The 25,335-nt window shown below is 40.2% G+C and overlaps 1 protein-coding gene across 3 annotated transcripts in view; it reads left to right on the top strand.

The window, feature by feature from the left end:
• LOC149182640 (DExH-box ATP-dependent RNA helicase DExH1-like) overlaps positions 1 to 25,335 on the top strand; it is a 150,646-nt gene that overhangs the window by 107,632 nt on the left and 17,679 nt on the right. For all 3 annotated transcript variants that reach the window (XM_089416911.1, XM_089416910.1, XM_089416912.1), the window contains exons 2-7: positions 7,739 to 8,005; positions 8,141 to 8,304; positions 8,444 to 9,449; positions 9,740 to 10,381; positions 10,632 to 10,775; positions 10,943 to 11,139. In XM_089416911.1, the coding sequence (XP_089273037.1) occupies positions 7,739 to 8,005; positions 8,141 to 8,304; positions 8,444 to 9,449; positions 9,740 to 10,381; positions 10,632 to 10,775; positions 10,943 to 11,139 (2,420 nt within the window). The remainder of the gene's footprint in view (positions 1 to 7,738; positions 8,006 to 8,140; positions 8,305 to 8,443; positions 9,450 to 9,739; positions 10,382 to 10,631; positions 10,776 to 10,942; positions 11,140 to 25,335) is intronic.

The raw sequence follows: 25,335 nt of genomic DNA, 5'->3' as shown, positions 1-25,335 counted from the left end.
TTGGTGGTTAAGTCAAAGTCAAATTTTTGAGGAAATTAACTCAAAATAATTAATTTTGAGTTAATTAAAAATCAATTAAATGAAAAATTCGATTTTTCCCCAAAAATTAAATAATTAACTAAGCCTTTTTCTCATATTTTCCACATCTAAAATTTTTCTTCATCACATTAAAATTGCCGCAGGAATAATTAAATTTGTAATCTAAAGTTCCTTTTGGGGTTTTTTGTGTTAGGGGTTTGGCATTTTAATTTTTTTTTTTTAAATGAAAATTTTGTGGTGTTTAAAATTTTTAAATTTCTCTATAGTCAAGACACATTTAGATATCATTTAAATCATCTCTAAAGTTTGACTATAGGAAAGCAAGATTTTTTTTTGGATTGGGGTCACTTAAGAAAAACCATTTTATTTATGGTAATTAATTTTCGAAATTTAACTGCTTAAGTTTTCGCATGCTAAGGGTTTTGAACATTTTATGCCTTACATCTATTGAGATTGCTCATCGTCTAGTTAACTCTAAGCGTCGTTTTAATTGCTTGAAATATTGGACATTTATTGCATATTAATACTTTGCGAATTTTTCAAGTAATTGTTAAGTACTCTTTCATGGAACTGTGGTAAATTGCATATCTTTCATTTCTGAAACTGAGTATTTTTGAACATCTATTGGCATTGATATTATTTGTTCTCTTTGAGCTATAATTGTATTAAAAAGATTTGAAGTAAGCTTGTGGTTTAATTGTGATATTGCTGAGCAGTTTATCTTTCAGTTTTTGTCTAGTGAAGTGAACTTTTCATTTTGGTGATTAAGGGATTTGATAGATCGCGACATAAGCGCTTTTAATCCTTGAATCTAACTCCATCTCATCTTCTAATCATCTCATGCATTTGCATATTAAGCTAGTTTTGCATAATTAAAATTTACTTCCAAGCATAAGCTTGGTCAATAGAAAGATAGGTAAACCCATCCATCTTTGCTTGAGAAACTTGCTTTTAATAGTACTTAAAATGGTGACCTTGCAGTGGTCAGAGCCATAACTCTCTTGTTAAAATTGGCAACTAGGGCCAAACTTCATGTGGGTCATCTTATTCATGTCTGATAATATTTTTATTAGATTCCTCTCGTTGAGAGATGTAGGATTGATCTAAAGATAATCCGATTCCGATAAGTATTCATGGAGATATGAATTTATTTTGATTATGGAATTATTATCAAGCCGACCTACATCTTATGTAGGCTCAGGAAGCCCAAACGTCATGTCTATTCAACCTCTACGTTTTAGTATAAATAGAAGAGGACTTCAAGTCATTTCTACACACACTTGGATCTCTTCCTCTCTCTACTTGTCTTTGGGTTTGAGTAGGAGGAGAGATCGTAAGGTGATACCGATGATGCTGGTGATGCCGATGATGCCGGTGAAGCTGATGATGTTGGTGATGCCAATGATGCCGATGATGCTGATGATGCTGGTGAAGCCGATGATGCTAGTGATGCTGATGATGTTGGTGAAGCCGATGATGCCGGTGATGCTGATGATGATGATGCCAGTGATGCTGATGATGATGATAATGATGATGATGATGATGCCGGCTGATGCCGATGATATTGATGCCGCTGATGCCGATGATGTTGATGCCGTTGATTTAGGGTTTGCTGCTGTTGATGTAAATTAGATTTATGTACTATTTCTCTCTGCTGAATTATTGAAGATAAAAGAAGATTTGATCAAAGGGCTTCCCCATATTGGGGTTTGTCCCTGGCTAGCTGCCACATCTTGTGTTTCTTGTCTTGGCTTGTTTTTTGTTGATCGTTTAATGTTCTATCTGCACTTTACTTACATGTGATTGCTAATCTGTGGATAATAATAAGAAAGATAAGTAAACTGTTCTAAGCATAGAACATACCATAATTTGACATGGTATTAGAGCTGAGGTGAAGACAATGCCCAAGCAAGAGGGAAAGAGAAATCACCGACAACAGTTGGGACAAGACAAAAGGATCAACGGGTTTAAATTCACTGAGGGTGAAGTGGAAGCAGAGAATATTATCAGGATGGCACAACGGAAGTTTCTGATGGCCTACTTAAAGATCACTTTATTGGGAAGTTCAGATCTAAGGGTGTAGGGAATGTTACCCCTCAATTGAATGAAGGTAACACGATTCATTTATAGAATCTATTTTATGTACCTGATCGCAAGAAGAACCTGGTGTCCATTTCAGCAATGGAAGTCAAAGGTTACAAGGTGGCACTCATCGATGGAAAGGTACGTGTTTGAAAATAGATTTTTTCAAAAGATGTTTTTGAGTTCAGGGTTGTATCAAGTTGCAAGGAGTTCACTGGGGACCATGTCCATTAACACAACACTGGAGGTCTGTAAGTCAGATGGTGACAGGGATGCCTGAATTCAAAAAGAGCATGAAGGTACATGTCTGAGATGTACCGAAGGAAAATCTTATAAGGGGACCATTCCCTTCATGTAGCAGATCCACAGGTTTGGAACAACCTGTGGAGTTTGAGATTCATGAATGGGAATCTTATGTATATAGGTGGAAGAAAGCCCTCTATGGCTTGAAGCAAAACACCCCAGGCTTAGTATGAGAGGATTTGTTTGATGAAGCTGAGATTCACTAGGAGTGAAACCGATCCAAACCATTACGCGAAGGTTGTGGATGATAGACCTCTCATACTGGCACCTTATAAGGATGACCTATTTCTGACAGGTGGAGACCCTCTCATTTGCAGAAGTAAGAGGGAGTTGGATTCCAAATGTGGAATGACAAACTGCAAGCCTGTGACTACCTCAAGGATATTAACTTTTAGAAGTTACATGGTAGTGATGTCGGACCAGATTTGGGAAATGCCTCTGAGTTTCATAAACTCAATCACGTTGATGTTCTTGGTGAACTTCCGTCCGGACATATGTTTTGCAGTTAGCATGGTGAGCTCATATTTGGTTGAGCCTCACTGGATTGCTGCCAAGAATCCTCTGAGACATCTTCGGGGTACAATCTCTCATGGATTGATACACTGTCAGAAATATGAAAACTGCATGATTATTTGAATGCTGACTAGGCAGGCATTGTGGAGGATCACTAGAGCACTTCTCAGTGCTGGTTCTCTTTGGATTCTGTTTCTATATCATGGATGAGCAGGAAGCAAAAATCAGTTGTTATAAGTACCATTGAGACCATATACATAACTACGAGTATGACCTCATATGAAGTTGCCTGGTTGTGGAAAATCTTTAGTGAGTACACATGATGAATACCACTGTGATTCCCTGTGACAACCAGTGGTGGGATTAGATTATTGAGGAATCCTGTATTCAATGATTTCTCCAGCAGATAGACATCAGATATTGCCTTATCTGGGATATGGTAAGTCGATGAGCAAGGAGGCTCCATCGCACTGAGATAATGTACAGGTCAGAGCCTTGGGGAAAGATCAAATTTGTGATTTTCCGAACGACTTGGAGTCGTCAAGAGACCCTTGTAAAAGAGTACTGCATGTTGCATACATTGAGCTCTGGGAGCTTTGGGGGCTTGTGGTTCTTAATGGAGCAACATACGACCACAGGGTGACTCACCCTCCCCTAGTGGTGCGCACTGTGAACAAGATGATTCGATCTCTTGTGGAACAAGATGATTCACTTTCTTGTGGGATAGGATGATTCACTCTACTATGTAGCAGGATGATTAGCTCTCTTGTGAGGCCTGGATGATGTGTTCTCCATGGTGATTGTGTAGCAGGATGATTAGTTCTCCTGTGAGGATAGGATTGATTAAGTTCTCCTGTCGAGGCATCCTACCCATGCAGTCTGGGACTCATGGGAAGAACCTCTCATCTGATTAATGAGCAGGGAAATGAGGATAGGGACCATAGTAGTACCGATGGATGCATCGCTGTATCTATCATACTCCCTATGCTAGGATGACCTTCATTGATCTGGGATCAATGATACTAGTTTGGGACTAGTGGTAGGAGTTGTACCTACTATGACGTTGACTACGGGTTGGTTGAGACTGGTTTGGGACCAGTGCTACATACTATAAGACTGACCTCTAGTCGATGCAGTACTGGTCTGGGACCAATGAGAGGTACATACTATGACACTGAATTCAAGTCGGTTGAGACTGGTCTGGGACCAGTGGTACACTCTCTGAGACTGCGATACTGGTCTGGGACCAGTGGTAGGAGTTGTACCCACTATGACACTGACTTCGGGTCGGTTGACACTGGTTTGAGACCAGTGGTACATACTCTGAGACTGACCTCTAGTCAGTGCAGTGTTGGTCTGGGACCAGTGAGAGTGGTACATACTATGACGCTGACTTTGAGTCGGTTGAGACTGGTCTGGGACTAGTGGTACACTCTCTGAGACTACGATACTGGTCTGGGACCAGTGGTAGGAGTGGTACCTACTATGACGCTGACTTCGGGTTGGTTGAGACTGGTCTAGGACCAGTGGTACGCACTCTGAGACTGACTTTGAGTCAGTGGAGGATGATACTGGTCTGGGACCAGTGGTAGGAGTTGTACTCACTATGACGCTGACTTCGGGTTGGTTGAGACTGGTCTGGGACCAGTGGTACATACTCTGAGACTGACTTTGAGTCAGTATGATACATCCTCGATCATTTCTTCTTCTTCATAATTCGGACAAAAGCAGAGCAGAACAGAACAAAGTAGAGTAGAGCAATACAGATCAATACAGGGCAGAACAAGACAAAGAAGAATAGGCAGAATAGAGCAGAGCAGGGCAAGGGTCAGGCTGTACAGGGCAGTGCATTTGATGGATGAATAGTAGCGACCGACAGACAGATTGCAGATGAAGTTCTCCCTAGTTGAGAGGGAGTGTTAAAATTGGCAACTAGGGCCAAACTTCATGTGGGTCATCTTATTCATGGCTGATAATATTTTTATTAGATTCCTCTTGTTGAGAGGTGTAGGATTGATCTAAAGATCATTCGATTCCAATAAGTATTCATAGAGATATGAATTTATTTTGATTATGGAATTATTATCAAGCCGACCTACAACTTATGTAGGCTCAAGAAGCCCAAATGTCATGTCTATTCAACCTCTACGTTTTAGTATAAATAGAAGAGGACTTCAAGTCATTTCTACACACACTTGGATCTCTTCCTCTCTCTACTTGTCTTTGGGTTTTAGTAGGAGGAGAGATCGTAAGGTGAAGCCGATGATATCGATGAAGTCGATGATGCTGGTGATGCTGCTGATGATGATGCCGATGAAGCCGATGATGCCGGTGAAGCCGATGATGCCGATGATGCCTGTGAAGCCAATGATGCTGGTGATGCCGATGATGCCAATGATGCTGATGCCGCTGATCTAGGGTTTACTGCTGCTGATGTAAATCAGATTTATGTACTATTTCTCTCTGCTGAATTATTGAAGATAAAAGAAGATTTGATCAAAGGGTTTCCCCATATTGGGGTTTGTCCTTGGCTAGCCGCCACATCTTGTGTCTCTTGTCTTAGCTTGTTTTCTGTTGATCGTTTAATGTTCTATCTGCACTTTACTTACATGTGATTGCTAATCTGTGGATAATAATAAGAAAGATAAGTAAATTGCTCTAAGCATAGAACATACCATAATTTAACATCTCTTCAGCGCCTGAGGCACCGGGTATGTTAGATTTTCAGGAGAGGTATCATTAATCACACCTTAGTGTGCTTCACCTTATCTTCTCTCTGCCACGTACTAGGAAATCAGGCTCAATATAGAAATGATCGAAGGGTTAAAATTTAGATAGGCATTTAACTAAAATTAACCAAGGTTCCTGCATCTCACATTAGTTTTAGGATCTGCACTTCATATAAGATAGTAATTCATCCAAGAAACAATTGCTAATCAACTACTTGGTCCTAAATTTTATAGCAAGATAGTTGACTCCATAAGGCACTTGTATCAATTCCTTTAATCTAATTGAATCCTATAAGTCTTGCTAAATATAAAACAAGTACTTGGTCGCTTCACTGTATCTCCCGAATTGGTTGGTTCCCAGCTAGTTCTCCTTCATTCCATTTCCGTAGGGCCTACCCCCCTTAGCTTGCTATTGGGAGACAACTTAAATGGAGAGATTGGGGATCAGGGTGACAGCCCCCGATCTGAGCCGTTGTCGTGGTGCCTAGACATTCTTTGCGACAACAAGACACACACTTCTGGGACGCTTTGCTTCTGAGGATTTTTAGAAAATGACGCTTCTGACGTTTCGCTTTTAAAAAATGCACCCGCTTTGTGCAACATTGGCGGCTAGCTTTTCTGAACATCTAACAGAACTCGAGCATTTCAAGAATTATGGAAAGATGTATTCTGTTGAAACACAACTTTCTATTGGGGACCTGATATTTCTTGCAACTTAGCTTATCCCATGTTAGTCTTGAGTCAAATTTACAATGTTCAGCCTCTAATTTCTGGGTTGTAAGGACTGGCATTTTTATAAATGGGAAAGAGCTATGCTTTACCATTTGCTATAATAGTGTGAACAAACAATATTGACAAGTATTTGTTGTTTATAGAATGGGGAAGTCATGACATGAGATCTTTTACTGCAGACAAATGTTGCACAAACTTCCGGGGATTGTATATCTCAACTAGTAATGTACAGGTGGTGATGTTTCTTGCATGTTCCATTATTGCATTTTATATATGCAAAGATGGCTTTGGTTCTTTTTAAGAGCATATGAATCTCTCTGCATCTGTTTCTTTCTTTTTGAAAATACATTTTCCATTTTTTCTTGAAGATTACATCAACATATCACATAAGGTGGCTGCAGGCTTGTGGTTGAAAGTTGAAACACCCTCACTGAACGTATGCAAGATGGTTCATAAAACGAGCTCTATCCCCAAGCTCTAAATAGTCCATATCTTTCTTAAATATAATCACCTTGTATCTCTTTTGTCCTTGTATTGTATCTTCAGTCAATAAATATCAGTTAAAGGTTGGATGTGAGATAAAGTTTGAGCTTCTATCTTTCTATTTTCATAACTAAAAGCAGTTTTCAGAGCATATGAATGTCTCTGCATCCTTTTCTTTCTTTTTGAAAATATATTTTTCATTTTTTTCTTAAAGATTACATCAACAGATGACATAAGTTGTCTGCAGGCTTGTGGTTGAAAGTTGAAACACCCTCACTGAACATAAACAAGATGGGACATCGAATGAGCTCTATTGCCAAGCTCTGAATAGTCCATATCTTTCTTAAAGATAATCACGTTGTATCTCTTTTGCACTTGTGTTGTATCTTCTGTCAATAAATGTTAATTAAAGGTTGGAACGTGGAAGTGAAATGAAGTTTGAGCTTCCATCTTCCTATTTTCATAACTAAAAGCAGTTTTTGGAATCAGCCTCTTTAATGCTATTGAGACTATGTTGTATGTGTTTTGTATGGTGCTGCTTGAAGTTGAAATACAGTTCTAAGTCCAGGCCATGCTTCTCATACACTGTAAAGGGCCTAATCGATCCAAATTTTGTTGCTTGAAATCTTTAGATATCCCAAGAATATAATGTACTTTTCTGACATATATGTCTATAAATGAATAACATTCCGTTTCCATCTTTTGGAGGCTGAAACTCTTAAGTACATTCAAATTGTGAACTTGGAGGGATTCTCTTTTTGCCATTGTAGTTTCAGATGTGTGTAATAATGGATGGATTTTCTTGAGGATAAGGCACTCATATGTTGAAAATCCTTTGTAAACTGAGGTTGTTACAGGTCATTCAATGTGGGTACTGTGATCGGACTTTTAAGCAGGATGGACGGTACAAAGAGCACTTAAAAAGCAAACATGCCAATGAGGATTTGGAGCAGGCACAATTGATAAATCTACATGGAACATCTTCTGCCTTGGAGTCTGTTGGGGATGTGGTCAACATCAGCACACAAGGTCCTTCACAGTCATCGTATCCGGTCAAGACACCAAAGTCTTTACTGCATGAATGGTGTCAGAAAAATAAAAAACCAGCCCCAAGGTTCAAGCATGTAAGCTGTTTTCTGTTTAGGCACGATGTTATGAATCATCACTGTAAATTTTTACGTCAAAAAATTAGTAATACTGAGCTCATTTATGTGTACGAATTCATCCTAATTGAATTATGGAACTGCTTGCTTTCTTAGGTGGAAGTTGAAGGAGGTTTCCACTGCAGAGTTGTTTTGCCAGATCCAAAGAAAAGTGAAGCTGATGTGATCTTGTGGTATAATGAAAAGGCTGTTCCAACAGCCCAAGAAGCACAACACCATGCTTCAGTTATGGGTCTCTATCATGTTATGGGTGATCGCAGGTGTTCTGTAACAGCATGCTCATTTTAAAACTTCATACATAATAGAAATTTTATGATTTATAACTATTTATAATCTGCTCTTGTTTTTCATCACTTATGATAACAATGGCTGCTACTGATGAGATATTTGCATTTACAGACTAGATCGTATCCTTTCATATGAATATCGAGAACAATGGCTTCAACTTGAGAGAGATGCAGAAATGAAAAAATCATTTGCAAAAGTAAAGTTTCCAAAACCAATATCACACGCCCCCTCACAGGAACTTCAATCAGTTTTTATGAGTGAGAATAATAGGCTGTTAGTCGAAGGGCTCCTCCTTAATAAAAATGACAACATTGCAAAGAATGACAATGTGGCATTTGCTTCAGTAAATGGTTTCCCTTTGCAAGGGATGGAGTGTGTTAATGAGGTCATAGAAATTGATGAGAGAGAGAGCTGTCTACAGAGTAATGACATGGGGTCGATCGACAATAATGGATCCAGGATAAAATGCAGTTTGAAGGATAATGTTGAGTTAGAGAAAGGGTGTTGTCCAAACCAACCCTTGGGCCATGGTACTCTTAAAAATAAAGGTTTAGGAGAGAAAACATTCAATACTCATACTGAAGACAAAACTAGATCTGAGTTGATAGGTATGGGGTTCAAGGAGCATTATGTTAGTGCTTCTTTAACAAAGTCAAATAAATTATCAGTTTGTCTTGACTGGTTGATGCTGCATGTTCCTGAAAATCAGTTGCCCTTTAAATTTGCTCCTAGGGCATCTAAAGCTTCAGTGCAAGTTTTGGTAAATAAAAATGAAGAAACTGTTAAACATTTTGATTTTCCTCTGGAAAATAAAAGCATTGCCCGATTACTTGAGTATGGCTATGATCATGATCACTGCCAGATTGCTTTATCTGAGGCTGACGGGGATGAAGATATAGCACTGCATATATTATTTATGCAGGCTGCGGGGAGACAGTCATTGGACAATACTTTTAACAGACTTGACAAGAACACAAATGAACTTCATGAATTGAGGTCTGAGGAGCTTGTGGCACTGCAGTCAATATTTGGAGAAGAAGCCATTTCCTTGTCCCTCTCTTTTTTCAAATTTAACATAAAGCTCACGGAAGCATCATCAATACCACTGGAGATGGAGGTACTGTTTCCTACATAGTACATAGACCTTAGCTTGAAAACATTCAATTTTAGATTTTGATGGTATGGACTTCTAATAATGCAAAGGGATGCTCATTAGCATGCCTAGCTTTACATGAATCTGGGTGGTATAGGAAAGTTTCAGATCAGTGTTGATTTAGATTTCATTCCTTGCATATATTAGTGATACTATGACTTTCTTTTATTAAATAATTACTTTTTAAAAGATAGATCAGTTCTTCGCAAACTATGTTTCAAGTATCAATTTTATCGTTATATCTTTTTTTATAGGTGAAAGTGCTTCCTGGGAGCCTTTATCCTTTTGAAATCCCAATTGTGGCATTCAGAAGCCCAAATCTAGCTTCCAAGTTTCTTCTAGAACTAACCAGAAACGTTTGTAAAAGAGCAGTAGAACTAGTTGGCACACAGATGATCTATGAACTATTTTGTTCAGCAACAGATGAGGCAAATTCCTTAATAATGAAATATAGTGTGGAAGTGCAAACTTCAGAAGAAAACATAACAGAGATAGTGGCACCAGCTTGTAGTAAGGAGGGAGCTGTGGAAACATTTTCAGCTAATCCATGTATGGACAGTTTCATGCCTCTTGAAATGTCTTGCGCACCAGCTGTAACTTCAACCTACTGTCCTCCAGTACGAAGACACAAACACTCGGATGGGAAATTATCGAGGCAAGCTGAAACTGTCAGTGTGTCAGAGAGTATTCACAGTGCTCAAGAAGATTACCAGAACACTAGTTTGTGGATGAAGAAAGAATGGGACTACATTCAAAGTTCTCCAGCCCATTCAGAGATGTGTGCCACTAGGCAGAAGTTACCTGCCTTCAAGAAGAGGGAGTATGTTGTGGACGCAGTTAACAACTCATCTGTGACAGTTATATGTGGGCAGACAGGATGTGGTAAAAGCACACAGGTAACAAAAAATGACATATAGGAACATTAGGTGTATGTTTTCTCCTTGCTCCTTATTGACCATGGTTTTTTCTTTCTAAAACAAGAATGGGCACTTTCTGAACATCTCATGCCACTTAATGCATTTATCAACGAGCAGACTTCTGGTATACATAGCAGATTACACTCTTTATTATTACCAAATATGTTTGGATTTTAAGAATTTCAGTGTAGGTCATTCTGTGTCTTTGTTTTTACTTTTTCCTTTACAGGTGCCACAGTACCTTCTCGAGGATTATATTGACAGAGGCTTGGGATTTTTATGCAATATTATATGCACAGAGCCACGACGAGTGTCTGCTATAGGTTTAGCAGATCGGGTTGCAAGAGAAAGAGGTGAAATGGCTGGAGAGACTGTAAGTTATTATTGTACCAAATTGATCCATATCTCAAGCTTTTCCCTTGTTTATGTTCAAGCCTCATTGCAATTTATATCAAAATGGGCCTAGATTTTATTCATGGTTTATGTCTCTAACTGATTGATGCTATCCAAAGTCAAATAAAAAGAACTGTTTCCTTCCAGGTTGGCTACTCTGTACGATTGGAGAGTTGTCAGTCTTCTCGAACCAGGATTCTTTTCTGTACAACTGGTGTTCTTCTTAGGAAGATGTTATCTGACCCAGATTTAAAAGGTGTCACACATGTCATTGTTGATGAAGTTCATGAGAGAACTCTGGATGGTGATCTGCTACTGCTGCTGCTTCAAGATCATTTGAAGAGGTGAATTTATAATCATTGATTACTAAATATTAAATTTTTGGTTTATTGCGCATCTAACAAGTGTAATTTGTGTTGAATTTATGAGAGCAGAGAATACAGTAGAAAAGAATTGCAAAAGTCTGCTAATTATATTCAACACATAATGGACATTGGATATATAAAGGAAATAGTGTCTTGTACTTAATTGCTTAATCTGATGGTTGTACTAATTGCTTACCTAACGGCTAATCACAACTTTAATGACTAATATTGCATGTTCCTTTTTGTGAAAGGGCTTCCTTTTAAGCTCAAAGTGAAGTATACTATATTACAAATTTACAACTGGCCTGAAGAGATTAGGCACCACAAGCAGTCTGCTTCATGGCTGAAATGGTCCTTGAGGGGAGAACCATTGAACTTAAGCACTTTTGTTCAGCTAAGTTGCCAAGGCAGGTGGTACTCTTCCATCAAAATCTCCCAGCACTTGCAGTGTGTGAAAATTCTATCACTGCAGCAACTGATTTATTTTTCCTACTTATTCCACAATAAACTATTTATGAAATTACTTCAATAAACATTAAAATAAATACTGTTGCAGATATCACATCATAATACAGAAACAAACATATGCACAAGTATTAACACATTGACACAAATAGTTTGGACAACAGTGTCCGGAAAAGTCCAATGTGGGAAACCCTGGAAAAGTCCAATGTGGGAAACGGTGCAGCAAGGGAGGATTTTATTATTCAGCAATTCTTTAGTACAACAGGGTGCAAATTGGCTTACCCACAAAGAGAAAAAATTCTCCAACACTTCTCCCAATCCCAGCGTCAGCCTTGTTAACCTCTGCGTGGCTCTCAAACCCTTTGCATCAACCCCTGCTTGACTGCATCAGCCCTGGGCCTCTCTGCGTCAGCCACGTAGGCCCAACTAGTGACTGTGTAGTCTTCTGCTGCCCTTGCGTCTGCCTGAAAAGCCTTGCGTCTGCCTAAAAAGCCTTAACGTTGATCTCCAGTGGCTGATCCCGCCTCTCCGCTCCGTACTTGCTGCCTCTTGACTGCTCACCAGACCATTGGTTCAATTTCTTAGCTAACCCCACTCCAGAAATTGAACTGACCGGTCTCCCTCAGTGTGTTCTCCAAGTGACCCTCAAGCCTCCTCTTATACTTTTCTAGTTGACAAATCAACGACCGACATTAAGTCCCTAATCAACGGCTAAGATAAGATTTGGCTTGATCCATGACTTTTGGACCATTTTAACACAGTTTTATATTAATTCACATTAATATTTTATTTTCCCTAAGTTTAGACTTAGGGATTTCATTAAAAATATTAATTATTTTAATATCCCCCAAACTGTTTAGAATCTGCCCACACCCTTTCTGGGTATTGGAGATCTCATGTGCCTTAGCCTCTCCACCAATTTTCGTGGCTAGAGCACATCCGATGCTACCCCAAATCAACACTCCTTCTTAGCGAGGACTGTGCTCTAGTAATACTCCTCACTGAGTATCACCCTGATCATCTGACATCACTCCTTGCCCAACATTCTCTGCACTGTTGCATCTTGTACTGCTGCCCATGGCTCTGCTACTGCCACTGCTGCATCTGTACGACAACTCCCTCTGTGTTTGTGCTGTTGCTAGTCCTTTCTCTCAACACTGCATCCGCACTGCAACTCCCTTTGCATCCTTGCTGTTATCACTCCCATTTCTGCTACTGAAACAGGTTCTTTACCATCCCCATATTTTCCCTGAAGTAGTCAAACTTTGTCCTTCCAAGGGCCTTGGTGAGGATGTCTGCCACCTGTTCTCCTGTAGGAGTGTAGCTCAATTGTACAACTCCTTGTTGGACACAGTGCCTGACAAAGTGACACCGGATATCAATATGCTTCGACCTATCATGAAACACTGGATTCTCAGAGAGCTTGATGCAACTCTGATTATCGCACATGATCCTGGTCGCCTCCATATTCCTTCTGAATAGGTTCACAAGAAGTTTTTAAAGCCATATGGCCTCACACGAAGCTGTGCTTGCTGCCATATATTCTGCCTTAGATGAGCTTAGAGCCACGGACTTCTGTTTCCTATTGCACCAGGAGGTCATTCCTAATCTAATGTTGAAACAGTATCCAGAGGTACTTTTCCGATCCATTGAACTTCCTGCCCAATCTGCATCAGTAAATCCACTCAATCTGATATCCTTACTCCTGGTGTACAGGAGTCCATAATCGATTATTTCCATAATCGGCTGTTCCCTGTAAATACTTGAGAACAAGTTTGGCTGCTGTCCAGTGCGCCATCTTTGGTTCCACCATGAACTGACTGAGGGTGTTGACAACATAGCAAATGTCTGGCCTGGTATTGACCAAATACATCAGGGACCCTATGAGCTGCCTGTATAGGGTGGGATCGACATCCTTGTCTTCTGATGCATCAATCTTCTTCCAGTTGGTGATCATTGGCGTAGCCATAGGTCTACAGTCCTCCATCCCGAATCTTTTTAGGATTTTTGTAGCATACCTCCCTTGCCCAAGGAAGATTTCTCCCTTATGCTGCCAAACTTCCAACCCTAGGAGGTAGTGCATTTGTCCGAAATCCTTCATATAGAATTCTGTGGCTAGATTCTTCTTGCAGTCCCCAATGACTCTGGATGATCCTGTCAGAAAGAGATCATCCACTTACAATACTAAGATTAGCGGCTCGTTCTCTACAACCAGATAGTAGAGATTCGGATCTGTGTCACTCTTGACAAACCCCATCTTCTGCAAGTAGCCATCTATTCGACCATACCATGCTCTCGGTGCCTGTTTCAGCCCATGTAAGGCTTTCTTCAATTTGCATACATGAGACTTCTTCTCATGAGTTTCAAAGCCCTCTGGTTGTTCAATGTATACCTCCTCTTCTATTGCCCCATTCAGAAATGTCTTTTTGACATCCATCTGATGGATCTTCCATTCCATCTGGGCTGCAAGAGATATCACGGTCCTAATAAATGTATACCTAGCTACTGGGGCGAAGGTCTCCTCATAGTCAATCCCTTGTTTTTGAGCATACCCCTTAGCCACAAACTTGGCCTTGTATTTCTCAACACTGCCGTCTGCAGCGTATTTGATCTTGTAGATCCATCTTGAACCTACCACTGATCTGTCTTGAGGTCTTGGCACCACCTCCCAAACATCGTTTACCATTATGGAGTTGTATTCCTCTACCATCGCATCTAGCCAAACCTGATGTTGAGCTGCCTCCTTGAAACTGGCAGGTTCTCCATCCTGAGCTACTAATGCCTGATATCTATCTGGCTGTTTTTGCTCCCTCTTATTGTTTCTTAGCGCATCGATGAAGTCCTCTGCATCTCACAGAATCTGACAAAGTTCCCTGCTAGTTCTTCCTCTGCCAGCAGGTGCTTCTGTTTGCTCCTCCTCCTCATTCTGAGAATCTTCTGGTCCTGAGGAAGAATTCTTTACTTCTGCTGGTTGAAGAAGTTTAACCAACGGCTCCTCTTTCGGCTGCTCCTCGGAAGGCATCTCGTGAGATCTTTTTAAAGCCCTGTCCTCCATGAACTTTACATCTCGTTGTACTACTACCTTGCTGCTCCCTGGAAGATAGATTTTGTATGCCTTAGCGTTCTCATTATATCCTACCAGATATCCCTTTTCTGCAGTCTGATCTAGCTTCTTCCTCTTTTCTTCAGGTATGTGGCAATATGCTAGACTCCCAAATATCCTGAAATGACTGACTTCAGGTGTCTTCCCTGTGAAGACTTTCTCTAGAGTAATCTTGCCCGTTGCCTGATGAGGAGTCCTGTTCTGAACATAGAGTACTGTATTGCATGCTTCTGCCCACATGAATTTTGGCATATCCTGATCATACATCATGGCCCTAGCTGCTTCTACAATAGTCCTGTTCTTTCTTTCTGCTACCCCATTCTGTTCCGGATTATATGGAGCTGTCTACTCTCTTTTGATGCCCTCCTTAGCGCAAAAATCAGTGAAGTCCTTATCGACATATTCTCCACCATTATCTAAGCGCAAAACTTTTATTTTCTTCTCAATCAGATTCTCCACCAGAGCCTTGAACTCCTTGAATCAACATAAAACCTCATCCTTGGTTTTCAGGAAATGAATCCGAGTTTTCCTTGAGTGGTCATCAATGAAGGTAAGGAAATACTCTGCACCACTAAGAGCTTTGACGTACATAGGTCTGCAGATATTAGAGTGTATCAATCCTAGTACACTCTTGGCCCTGTGTTTGCTCCTAGGAAATGCTGCCTTGGCATACTTTCCTAGAGCACATCCCCTGCATACATCATCTCGTTCCGTACTTACATCCAGAACTCCTGTTACAGTGCTCCTGAGAATTTTCAGAGCTCCATGGTGCAAGTGACCCATTCTTCTGTGCCATAGTTCGTTCAAGTCCTTGTCTCCATGACTGCCTATTAGTTCCATTGGTGATTCTAGTTGCAAGCTATACAATCAATTACTTTTGATCCCGATCTACACTTTCTTTTTCTAGTTCGGGTGTTTGATGTATACCTTCTCCTTGATGAAGTAGACGTCATAGCCCTTGCCTTGTAGTTGCGACATGGAAAGTAAGTTCATACCCAATCTTGGTACATGCAGCACATTTGTAGCACAAAACCATTTTCCCGATTCTATATGAAAAACTATGGTACCCTTCCCTACTGGAGTACACTTTGCCTTGTTCCCCATGGTGATCTGAAAGTTCATCTTCTCGTCTCGATATTCTGAGAAACACTCCCTGATTCCCATCATATGGCATGAAGCTCCACTGTCTATATACCATACTTCTGATGATGCAGCACTAGTCATACACGCCACTTCTTCTTCCAGCCTGGAAGCCAACATAGAGAAATCGAAATCTCTTTCTCTTGTGCAATCTTTTGAAACTCTGTGTGAGTCCCTTGTCGTGGATGCCTCTGCATCATGGTCTCGACCCATTACTGTTTTCCCTTTTTGTCTCTGATTACTAGCTTTGATACCATGTGAAAATTCTATCACTGCAACCACTGATTTAATTTTCCTACTTATTCCACAATAAGTTATTTATGAAATTACTTCAACAAATATTAAAATAAAACTGTTGTAGATATCACATCGTAATACATAAACAAACATATGCACAAGCATTAACACATTGACACAGATATTTTGGACAACAGTCCCCGGAAAAACCCAATGTGGGAAAACCGGTGCAGCAAGGGAGGATTTTATTATTCAGCAATTCTTTAGTACAACAGGGTGCCAAACTGGCTTACCCACAGAGAGAAATAATTCTCCAACACTTCTCCCAATCCCAGCGTCAGTCTGGCTGACCTTTGCGTGGCTCTCAAACCCTCTGCGTCAGCCTTGGGCCTCTCTACGTCACCCACGCAGGCCCAACTACTGACTGCGCAATCTTTTGCTGCCTCTGCGTCTGCCTCTCCTGCCTCAGTGCTGATCTCCAATCGCTGATTTGGCCTCTCTGCTCCGTACTTGCTGCCTCCTGACTACTCACCAGACCATTGGTTCAATTTCTCAGCTAACCCCGCTCTAGAAATTGAACTGACTGGTCTCCCTCAGTGTGTTCTCCAAGTGACCCTCAAGCCTCCTCTTATACTTTTCTCGTTGACAAATCAACGACCGACAATAAGTCCCTAATCAACGGCTAAGATAAGATCTGACTTGATCCATGACTTTTGGACCATTCTAACACAATTTTATATTAATTCACATTAATATTTTATTTTCCCTAAGTTTAGAGTTAGAGACTTCATTAAAAATATTAATTTTTTTAATATCTCCCAAACTGTTTAGAATCTGCCCAAACCCTTTCTGGGTATTGGAGATCTCATGTGCCTTAGCCTCTCCACCAATTTTTGTGGCTAGAGCACATCAGATGCTACCCCAAATCAACACAGTGCACCACAACCATTTATTCATGCCTTTGGGGGAATTGAATGTTGGTGCGTGGCCTAGCATACCACTGTGTTCACCATTGAACATTACATCAATGTTAAACATTTATAATTTTTATAATATTAGACTCCTGAGTGTTGAGTCCTAAGTTCCTAACACTTAGACCGACACTACATGACAAATGTGTTGTCTTTTGGTTGCTTCAAAAGTGATTTCCAATAGCTAGGATGGTGCTTCATGTTTTGCGGAGGGCTTATGGTCCCTTAGCGGCTTTATTGTACTTTGGTCCACTTACATTTGGAGAGCTTATTGGATGTATGCTTACCTTGGGATTTGTGCTAGGGAGGCACACTTGATGTGATAATTAGCACTGATGTGGTGGTTTGATATCTTCTGAAGGGCTCCCTTGCTGAGGAAGATGGGCACTTGGGACATGTGAAGTGACCACCTTCTAGGAGCGTATTATAGACCGAAGATGGGCATGAAGACCTAGAAGCATTAAAAACATCTTGTGCATATGTTAAAGAGGAATGTTTAAGTTGAGCCATTGTTGGAGAATGTACCATGTTGCTTAGATGGGCGATTGACATGTGGATACTTATGCCTGGAGAGTGCATCACCTCGGAGGTTGTACAAACCCTATTGTGCTAGTGGCATTAGTGTAATGTTCCACTTGGATTTTTGTTGTTGACTTAGAATAGGGTTTACTTTTGGACTTGATCTGTGTTTTCTTGTTGGCTTCCCTCACCTTTTTTGTATATAAAGAGAGTGTCTTTGTAACGAATTGCTCTTAGAGATTCTTAGTGTGATATTAGCTATGTGAAGGATCTTGGAAGAACATGTATTTATTCTTGCTATAAGGTTAGTGCTTCTGGAATGGATGTGCTAGTTTTCCTTGGCTTGTGAGATACAAGTGAAGAGTGTGAAGCTTATGTGATGCAAGTGCTTAGGGTTCTGTAGTTGGTGTGGTGCTAACTTGTTGTTGAGATGGTTGGAGAAGATAGTATAGCTTGGTGGGATGCCTTGCTAGGCCTTGTTATTATTTGTTAGTGTTTGCAATAATTGTGGGTGCCTTAGCTAGGGTTTGGAAAGCTTTTAAGAAGTCCTTGCTTTAGATAAAGCAGAAGGACATGATGTACTAACTTTGGAAAAACTAAGGTATTATATTTTAATATTCGTTATTGTGATAATAAAAAGCTGTACCCTCTTATAATGAAGTTGTTGAGAAGCGAATTGAATCCAATCCTAGCATTGTGCTGCAGAACCAACCAAACTTCTTCATGTACTACCATAAGGAGTAGAGTTTGTCAAAGATCTTAAGCACAATAGAGTTTTCTTTTATTTTTTGAGGCCCATGCCAGATGAAGTTGCTTTCAACAATTGGGTCATTTTGAATGTGGAAATCAATGGAATCTCTCTCCACTCCCACTAGGGTTTGGGGTCCAAGAACCTTTGTTTGCCTTTTAATTTGAATGTTGCCACTAGCAATGTCCTTCATTATGTCACATGGGCTATCTCTTTGGGTTATGTGTAGTCTAGGTTTGATTTTAACCCTAATGATATCTTCTAGGATCCCTTTGTGTCTTGAGTTTCATAGGTTGCATGTCGATCATTGACCTTTTGTGGACTTGTTTTCCCAATGGTTTGGTAAAGTCATTATCCCTAATGGCCATCATAACTCCTTCAAACCTAACCCTATGGTTTGTGTCTAAGTGCCCTTTAAGCATTAATTGTCTTTGTTTATTTCATTTTTTACCATTGATGTAGTTTGTTAGCAAAATGTTCATTATCTGAACCTTTCCAATGTTTACTTTGCCTGTCAAACCTAAGACCATTTGATTTGTGATTTCCCCCACTATAAACCTATTCTTGAGCAAGCCAAGGAACCTTAGGTGCCTAAGCTTGACCCCTTCTCTGTTTTAGCCCCTTTGTTTATAGTTTATACTAGTCCTCTATAGGAGCACCACCCCCCTCGCCGCCCACAAAAAATAAAATAAAAGAACAAAAGAAAAAGGTCCCCAATGCTCATATGTTGTGAAATCAAGCAAATCCAAACCCTTGTCCCATACCTTTGCAATATCTCTATCTCGACCCTCAGTGCCCAAGTCTATGGAGATTGATGGAGGATGGATATTGCTTAAAAGAAAGAGGAAAGAGCCTAGATTCCCTAGCTGAGAAACTCAATCACCTAAGGATTTTAGGCCAAAGTCTCAACAAAAATACTATAAGGAAGCATCCATGTCTTTGCTTGAGATACATCCATTACAATTGGTTGACTTTATGTTTAAGAACATAGTTTTTGTAGCATCAGATGGTGTTCTAGTCTCGCACTTTATGGAGAGGCTAAAAGACACGAGATCTCCAAAACCCAGAAATCGTTTTTGGAAATTCCACCTAGAGATAGCTCAATTAAATTAATTGACCATCATTTAAATTTTTCCTAAGTCTAACTTAGGAAAACTGGTTAATTAATAGTAATTAATTGAGAAAGGTGAGAATTCTCTAGAAACTCACACGGATCAACTTGGAGATTATCTCAACCATCGATTAAGTTTTAATCATGGCCATTGAAGTCTCAACTGGAGATTATAAGAAGAGATCGATGGGTGGATGGAGAACACACCAATGGCAGGTACTCAGTGATCTTGACAGTTCGATTTTCTAGTGCAAGTGATTTGATAGGAGAAATCGAGTCAAAGATCGAGTAGCAGGTGGCATATTAGCAGATTTCTGGAGGAGTTTCTAGTTCTGGAAGAGTCAGGAGAGGAGTTTGTATTATTTCTCTAGGAGGTTGCGCAGAGCCTCAACGAGGCAGTTTGATTTAGCTGAATTGGAGGTGGATTCAAATGGAAAAGGCTGACAAAATTTCCAAGTAGGGAGGATCTTTTCTAGAGCAGCAGCAGGCAAAATGACTTGAGTAGTAGTTGTTCTGGGCTGAGCGAGTTACAAGCTACGCAGAGGTGATGCAAAAGCCTGCATAGGGGGCTTGGATGACAGACTTGGAGTTGTCAGATTGGGCCGGGACTGCGTGACGAGGAGGGTAAATTCACTTAGATATTTTTGCTAGTATTTCTCTTAGATATAAATGCTATTTTGGCATCATTTTATTGTACTCAAAATATTTGTTGCTGCACAATAATAAAACCCTCAACTGCTGGATCAATTTTCCCGCATTGGGTTTTCCTGAGGACATTTGTCCAAAAATAATTGTCATTTTTATGTGTGCTAGCATATTTCTCAATTCCAGTATTTGATTTTCCGCGTTATTTTTTATGGTGAAAAATTGCACTGTGATTTATTTGATATTTGCTGTAGCAAATAAATTGCATAATTAAATTTACAGTTAGAAGAATAAATTTCTAGTTGCTACAATTAGAATGGTAAATTTTCACATGGTATCAGAGCTCAGTTGACGGATAGGAAGCTCAGAGACGAAGAAGGAAAAATTTCGTGGCTCAGAGGGAGCAACAACACGAATTTCCAAGGGGCTGCACAGTGCCTAGCCAAGCAATGAAAATTGTTGGATAGGGTTCGATTTTCCAGTTACAGGTGGCAGGAATGTTTTATTTGTCCAGGGAAAGTGATTCCAACTGGCAGAGGTGAGCAACACAGTGTTTTCACAGAGCAAAGTTCTTGTCTAGGTGCAGTAGGGTTTTATAGTAGTTTGTAGTCGCAAATTCAACGTCGGGTGGAAGAGAAATTGCACATACAAAGGGATTTTCTCTCAGAGGGTTTCTAGTTCAAAAATCCAAAATTTCCAGTTGCAACACGCAGTAGCAGCAGGTAGATTTTCTCACTCAAAGGAGTGTGAGTAGCAGTGCTAACAATCGAGCCGGTGAAAGAGGGAGATTTTCGTCCCAGGTCGAGTTTTTGCATAAATGGCTTCAACAAGACTATGATCAGGACAGATTAGAGGGTGCATCGAACTATTGTATCTAGAAGGCTAGGATGTCCTTCCTACTAGACGAGTATGGTATGAAGATGTGTGCAGAACGAGTTGTAGCCGTGCTTAAAGATGCAGACCAACTAGCTAATTACAATGAGGAGATGGCCAAGGCAAAGCGGTTGATTCTCGATGGAGTTCGAGATCATATTGTCTCACATGTGGTAGCCAAGAATACGACCAAGGAAATGTGGGATGTTATTGCTTCACTATATCAGAATGTTCGAATGTGGAAGGGTGAAGACATTGACCCCTTTCTCAATAGAATTCAACATATCCGAGATGAGCTTGTAGCCATAGGAGAAGTGCCTCAAGCTACAGAACTTGTGCGTTTAGCCCTCTACAGTGTCACCATGGAATGGGAGACCTTTGTCTAGGGCATTTTGGGACGAGATCAGTTACCTGGGTGGGACCGGATGTGGGCAGATCTAGCACAAGAGGAGATGAGGCAAACTCTAGTAAAGAGCTCCATCAACGACAATATTAGAAAAGGGTTGAAGGGTGTGAAGGAGGAAGAAAATGTGGCCCTTGCATTAAAAGGGAAAGAAAAATGTCCTAGTCAAGGACAAGGCTCGTAGGGAGAGAAGAAAAAGAAAGATCTATCCAAGATCAAGTGCTTCCGGTGTGGCGAATTTGCCACTACAGTACTCAATGTAGTCAGAGGAAGAAGGACAAGAAGGAGAAGCAGGATAAGCCAACAACATCCGCAGAGATAGACCAAGTGTCCTCCAAGTTGGAGGAACAATTCGCTTTGTATGCAACTATAACTTTAGAAGAGAGGTGGGGAGACATCGAGTTCTAGACTTCATAGTTGCGCAGAGCTAGGCAAGGTCAATGGAGGAGCAACAATTGTAATTTACTCCTTACATGCATCATTACCCTTGCTACAGGGGCCCATAATATTCAGTAGTAGGAAGATCAGTGTCAGTTGGTGTAGTTAGTTTTAGAGTGACAGTTGCAGTGAGATGCTGAGAAGCGCAAAGTAGTATTAACAGTAGTGCAAGAGGCACAATGTAGAGTCAACAACAACGCAAATTTTCTAGTGGACAGTGCAGAGCCCAGTGGTAGTCAGAGACTTAGGAGACTATTTTAGCACAAAGACACAATTGATTCAATATACATTATTTTAGATGCTTCTCAGTTGCAGTAGTTGCAATAACAACAACAACGAGGGAGTATTAGTTGGGTTGCAGTGCGGATGCAAAGTTGGCAACAGTACAGGATGTACAGTGTAGTGTCAACAACAACACAGATGCAACATGGTTTAGCTACATCCAGTAGTAGATGAATCAGAGTTAGCGTAGTGGTTGGTGGACAATGGCAGGAAACTACAATTTTCAGACATCAACAATGTGAATGGAGGATAATGCAGAGACAATGTGTTGTAGCAGTGCATCGTTAGAGAACACCTTCCTTGCTAAGAGGGAGTGTTAGTTTTTGAAGCACCAGATGGTGTTCTAGTCTCAAACTTTGTAGAGAGGCTAAAACACATGAGATCTCCAAAACCCATAAATGGTTTATGGAAATTGCACCTAGAGATAGCTCATTTAAATTAATTGGCCATCATTTAAATTTTTGCCAAGTCTAACTTAGGAAAATTGGCTAATTAATAGTAATTAATTGAGAAAGGTGATAAGTCTCTAGAAACTCACACAGATCGACTTGGAGATGATCTCAACCATCGATTAAGTTTTAATTGTGGTTGTTGAAGTCTCAACTAGAGATTATTAGAAGAGGTCGATGGGTAGATGGAGAACGCACCAATCGCAGATACTCAGTGATCTAGACAGTTCGATTTTTTAGTGTAGGTGATTCAGTAGGAGAATCGAGTCAAAGATCAAGTAGCAAGTGGCAAAGTAGTAGATTTCCGGAGGAGTTTCCAGTTGCAGAAGAGGCAGTAGAGGAGGCTGTGCAGAGCCTCAAAGAGGCAGTTCAATTTAATTGAGTTGGAGGTGGATTTAGTTGCCAGAGGCTGGAAAAATTTCCTGAAGGCCAGGAGGATCGTTTCTAGAGCAACAATAGGAAGAACGACTTGAGTAGCAATAGTTTCGGGTTGAGCGAGTTACAGGCTGCACAAAGGTAACGCAAAAGCCTGCACAGGGGGTTTGGACGACAGACTTGGAGTTGTCAGATTGAGTAGGATTGCTTGAGGAGGGTAAATTCCCTCAAATATTTTTTCCAGTATTTCTCTCAAACATAAACACCAATTTGGCGTCATTTTATTGTACTTAGAATTTCTGCTACTGCGTAATAATAAAACCCTCAACTGTTGCATTGGTTTTCCTGTGTTGGGTTTTTCTGGGGACAATTTTCCAAAAATAATTATTGTTTGTGTGTGTGCTAGCGTATTTCTCAATTCCAACTTTTTATTTTCCGCAGTATTTTTTATGGTGAAAAATTGCATTGTGATTTATGCGATATTTGCTGTAACAAATAAACTGCATAATTAATTTTACAGTTAGAAGAATAAATTTCAAGTTGCTGCAATTGGAATGATAAATTTTCACATGGTATCAAAGCTCAGTTGACAGACAGGAAGCTCAGAGACGAAGAGGGAAAATTTCGTGGCTCAGAGGGAGCAACAACACGAATTTTCCAAGCGCTGCGTAGTGCCTAGCCAGGTAATGTGAATTGCTGGACATGGTTTGATATTCCAGTTGTAGGTGGCAGGAAAGTTCAATTTGTCCACGGAAAGTGATTCCAACAAGCAGAGTTGAGCAACACAGTATTTTCATAGAGCAGAGTTCTTGTTTGGGCGCAGTATGGTTTTGTAGCAGTTTACAGTAGCGAAATCAGCACCGTGTGGAAGAGAAATTGCGCATATAGAGGGAGTTTCTCTCAGAGGGTTTCTATTTCAAAAATCCAAAATTTCTAGTTGCAATAGGCAAATTTTCTCACTCCAGGGAGGAGTGTGAGTAGTAGTGCTAGCAACCGAGCAAGTGAAAGAGGTAGATCTCAGTGCTAGGTCGAGTTTTTACAGAAATGGCTTCAGTAGGACTCTGAGATCAGAACAGATTAGAGGGTGCATCGAATTATTGTATCTAGAAGGCCATAATGTCCTTCCTGCTAGATTAGTATGGTATAAATATTTATGCAGAACAAGTCGTAGCTGTGCCTAAAGATGCAGATCAACTAGCTAATTACAATAAGGAGATGGCAAAGGCAAAGCGGTTGATTCTCGATGGGGTTCAAGATCATATTGTCTCACATGTGGCGGCGAAAAATATAGCCAAGGAAATGTGGGATGTTATTGCCTCACTATATCAGAATATATTTTGCAGGAAATGCTGGGCCTGAGCCCATTTCTAGGCAGAAATGGCACGGAAACGCGGAAACGTGTTTGGTACATCTTGGAAACGCGTTTGAGGCCATATTTCCATGTTTCACGTGGGGGAAACGTGGCCCAGTACGGCCTGAAACGTGTTTCCAGGTTGTATAACCACGATTCAACGATAAATTGACTTTTTTTGAGTTTTTATTTTTATTTTTCACTCCTTGCCAATTCAGGGGTGATCGGAGCTATCAAAGATTGGAAACGCATTTTTTTGAGTGGGGCAGCCTAATGTTCATGTCTATGGCCCTACTGTTGATATGTAGTTCATGGAAATGTTAAATTCTTAAAGTAAAAGTGACATTCTCCTTAATCTTTCATTTTCATCCTTTTACTTAAATTTTTAACATTATCATGAAATGGCTTAGGATGTTTGAGAGTGGTTTCTCCCTCATTGGATTTCATATGGAGAAAGTAGAATTTTAGATCTCATTCAAAATCCAGCAGACTTATTATTTTTTCAGGATTGGGGGGATTGCAATGTTTCCATTGGATTTTGTCATGTACTAGGGTATGGAACTTGTATTTAATCAAGAGAACCAATCCCTCTATGCAAGGGAGACTCCCAATAATCATGAGCACCTAGGGTACTAGGGTATGCAACTTGTATTTAATCAAGAGCACTAAGGTCGTTCGACTATGTAGGAGGAGACTCCCAATCAAGCATGAGACAAGAAATTAGAAATTTCTTGTGGCTAATTTTGGATATTGCTATTTTCATTATGTGATCATTCATGAGTAAATGTGATGTAAATTTAGATACTTATAGTTTATGCATTGACTTTGGACAATTTAAGCGCAATGTAATAAATCATAATGTATCATGTATGCTTTATGATTGCACATATTTCTTAAATGTACTAATATATATATATATATATATATATATATATATATATATGCGTTTTCTTGTTTCCAAAATTTGGGGGGGGGGTTCACGTTTTGTACCCATTCCCCGTACCGTGCAACTTAGATTAGAATCCTTCTGAGCAACGAAAGGTGTTCCTAAAGGAAAAGCTGAGG

The sequence above is a fragment of the Pinus tabuliformis genome, chromosome 3_2 (genome assembly GCF_031772625.1).
Source record: "Pinus tabuliformis cultivar Carrire ecotype Pingquan chromosome 3_2, CPIR1, whole genome shotgun sequence".
Lineage (NCBI taxonomy): Eukaryota > Viridiplantae > Streptophyta > Pinopsida > Pinales > Pinaceae > Pinus > Pinus tabuliformis.
This window is presented reverse-complemented; position numbering and strand designations above follow the sequence as displayed.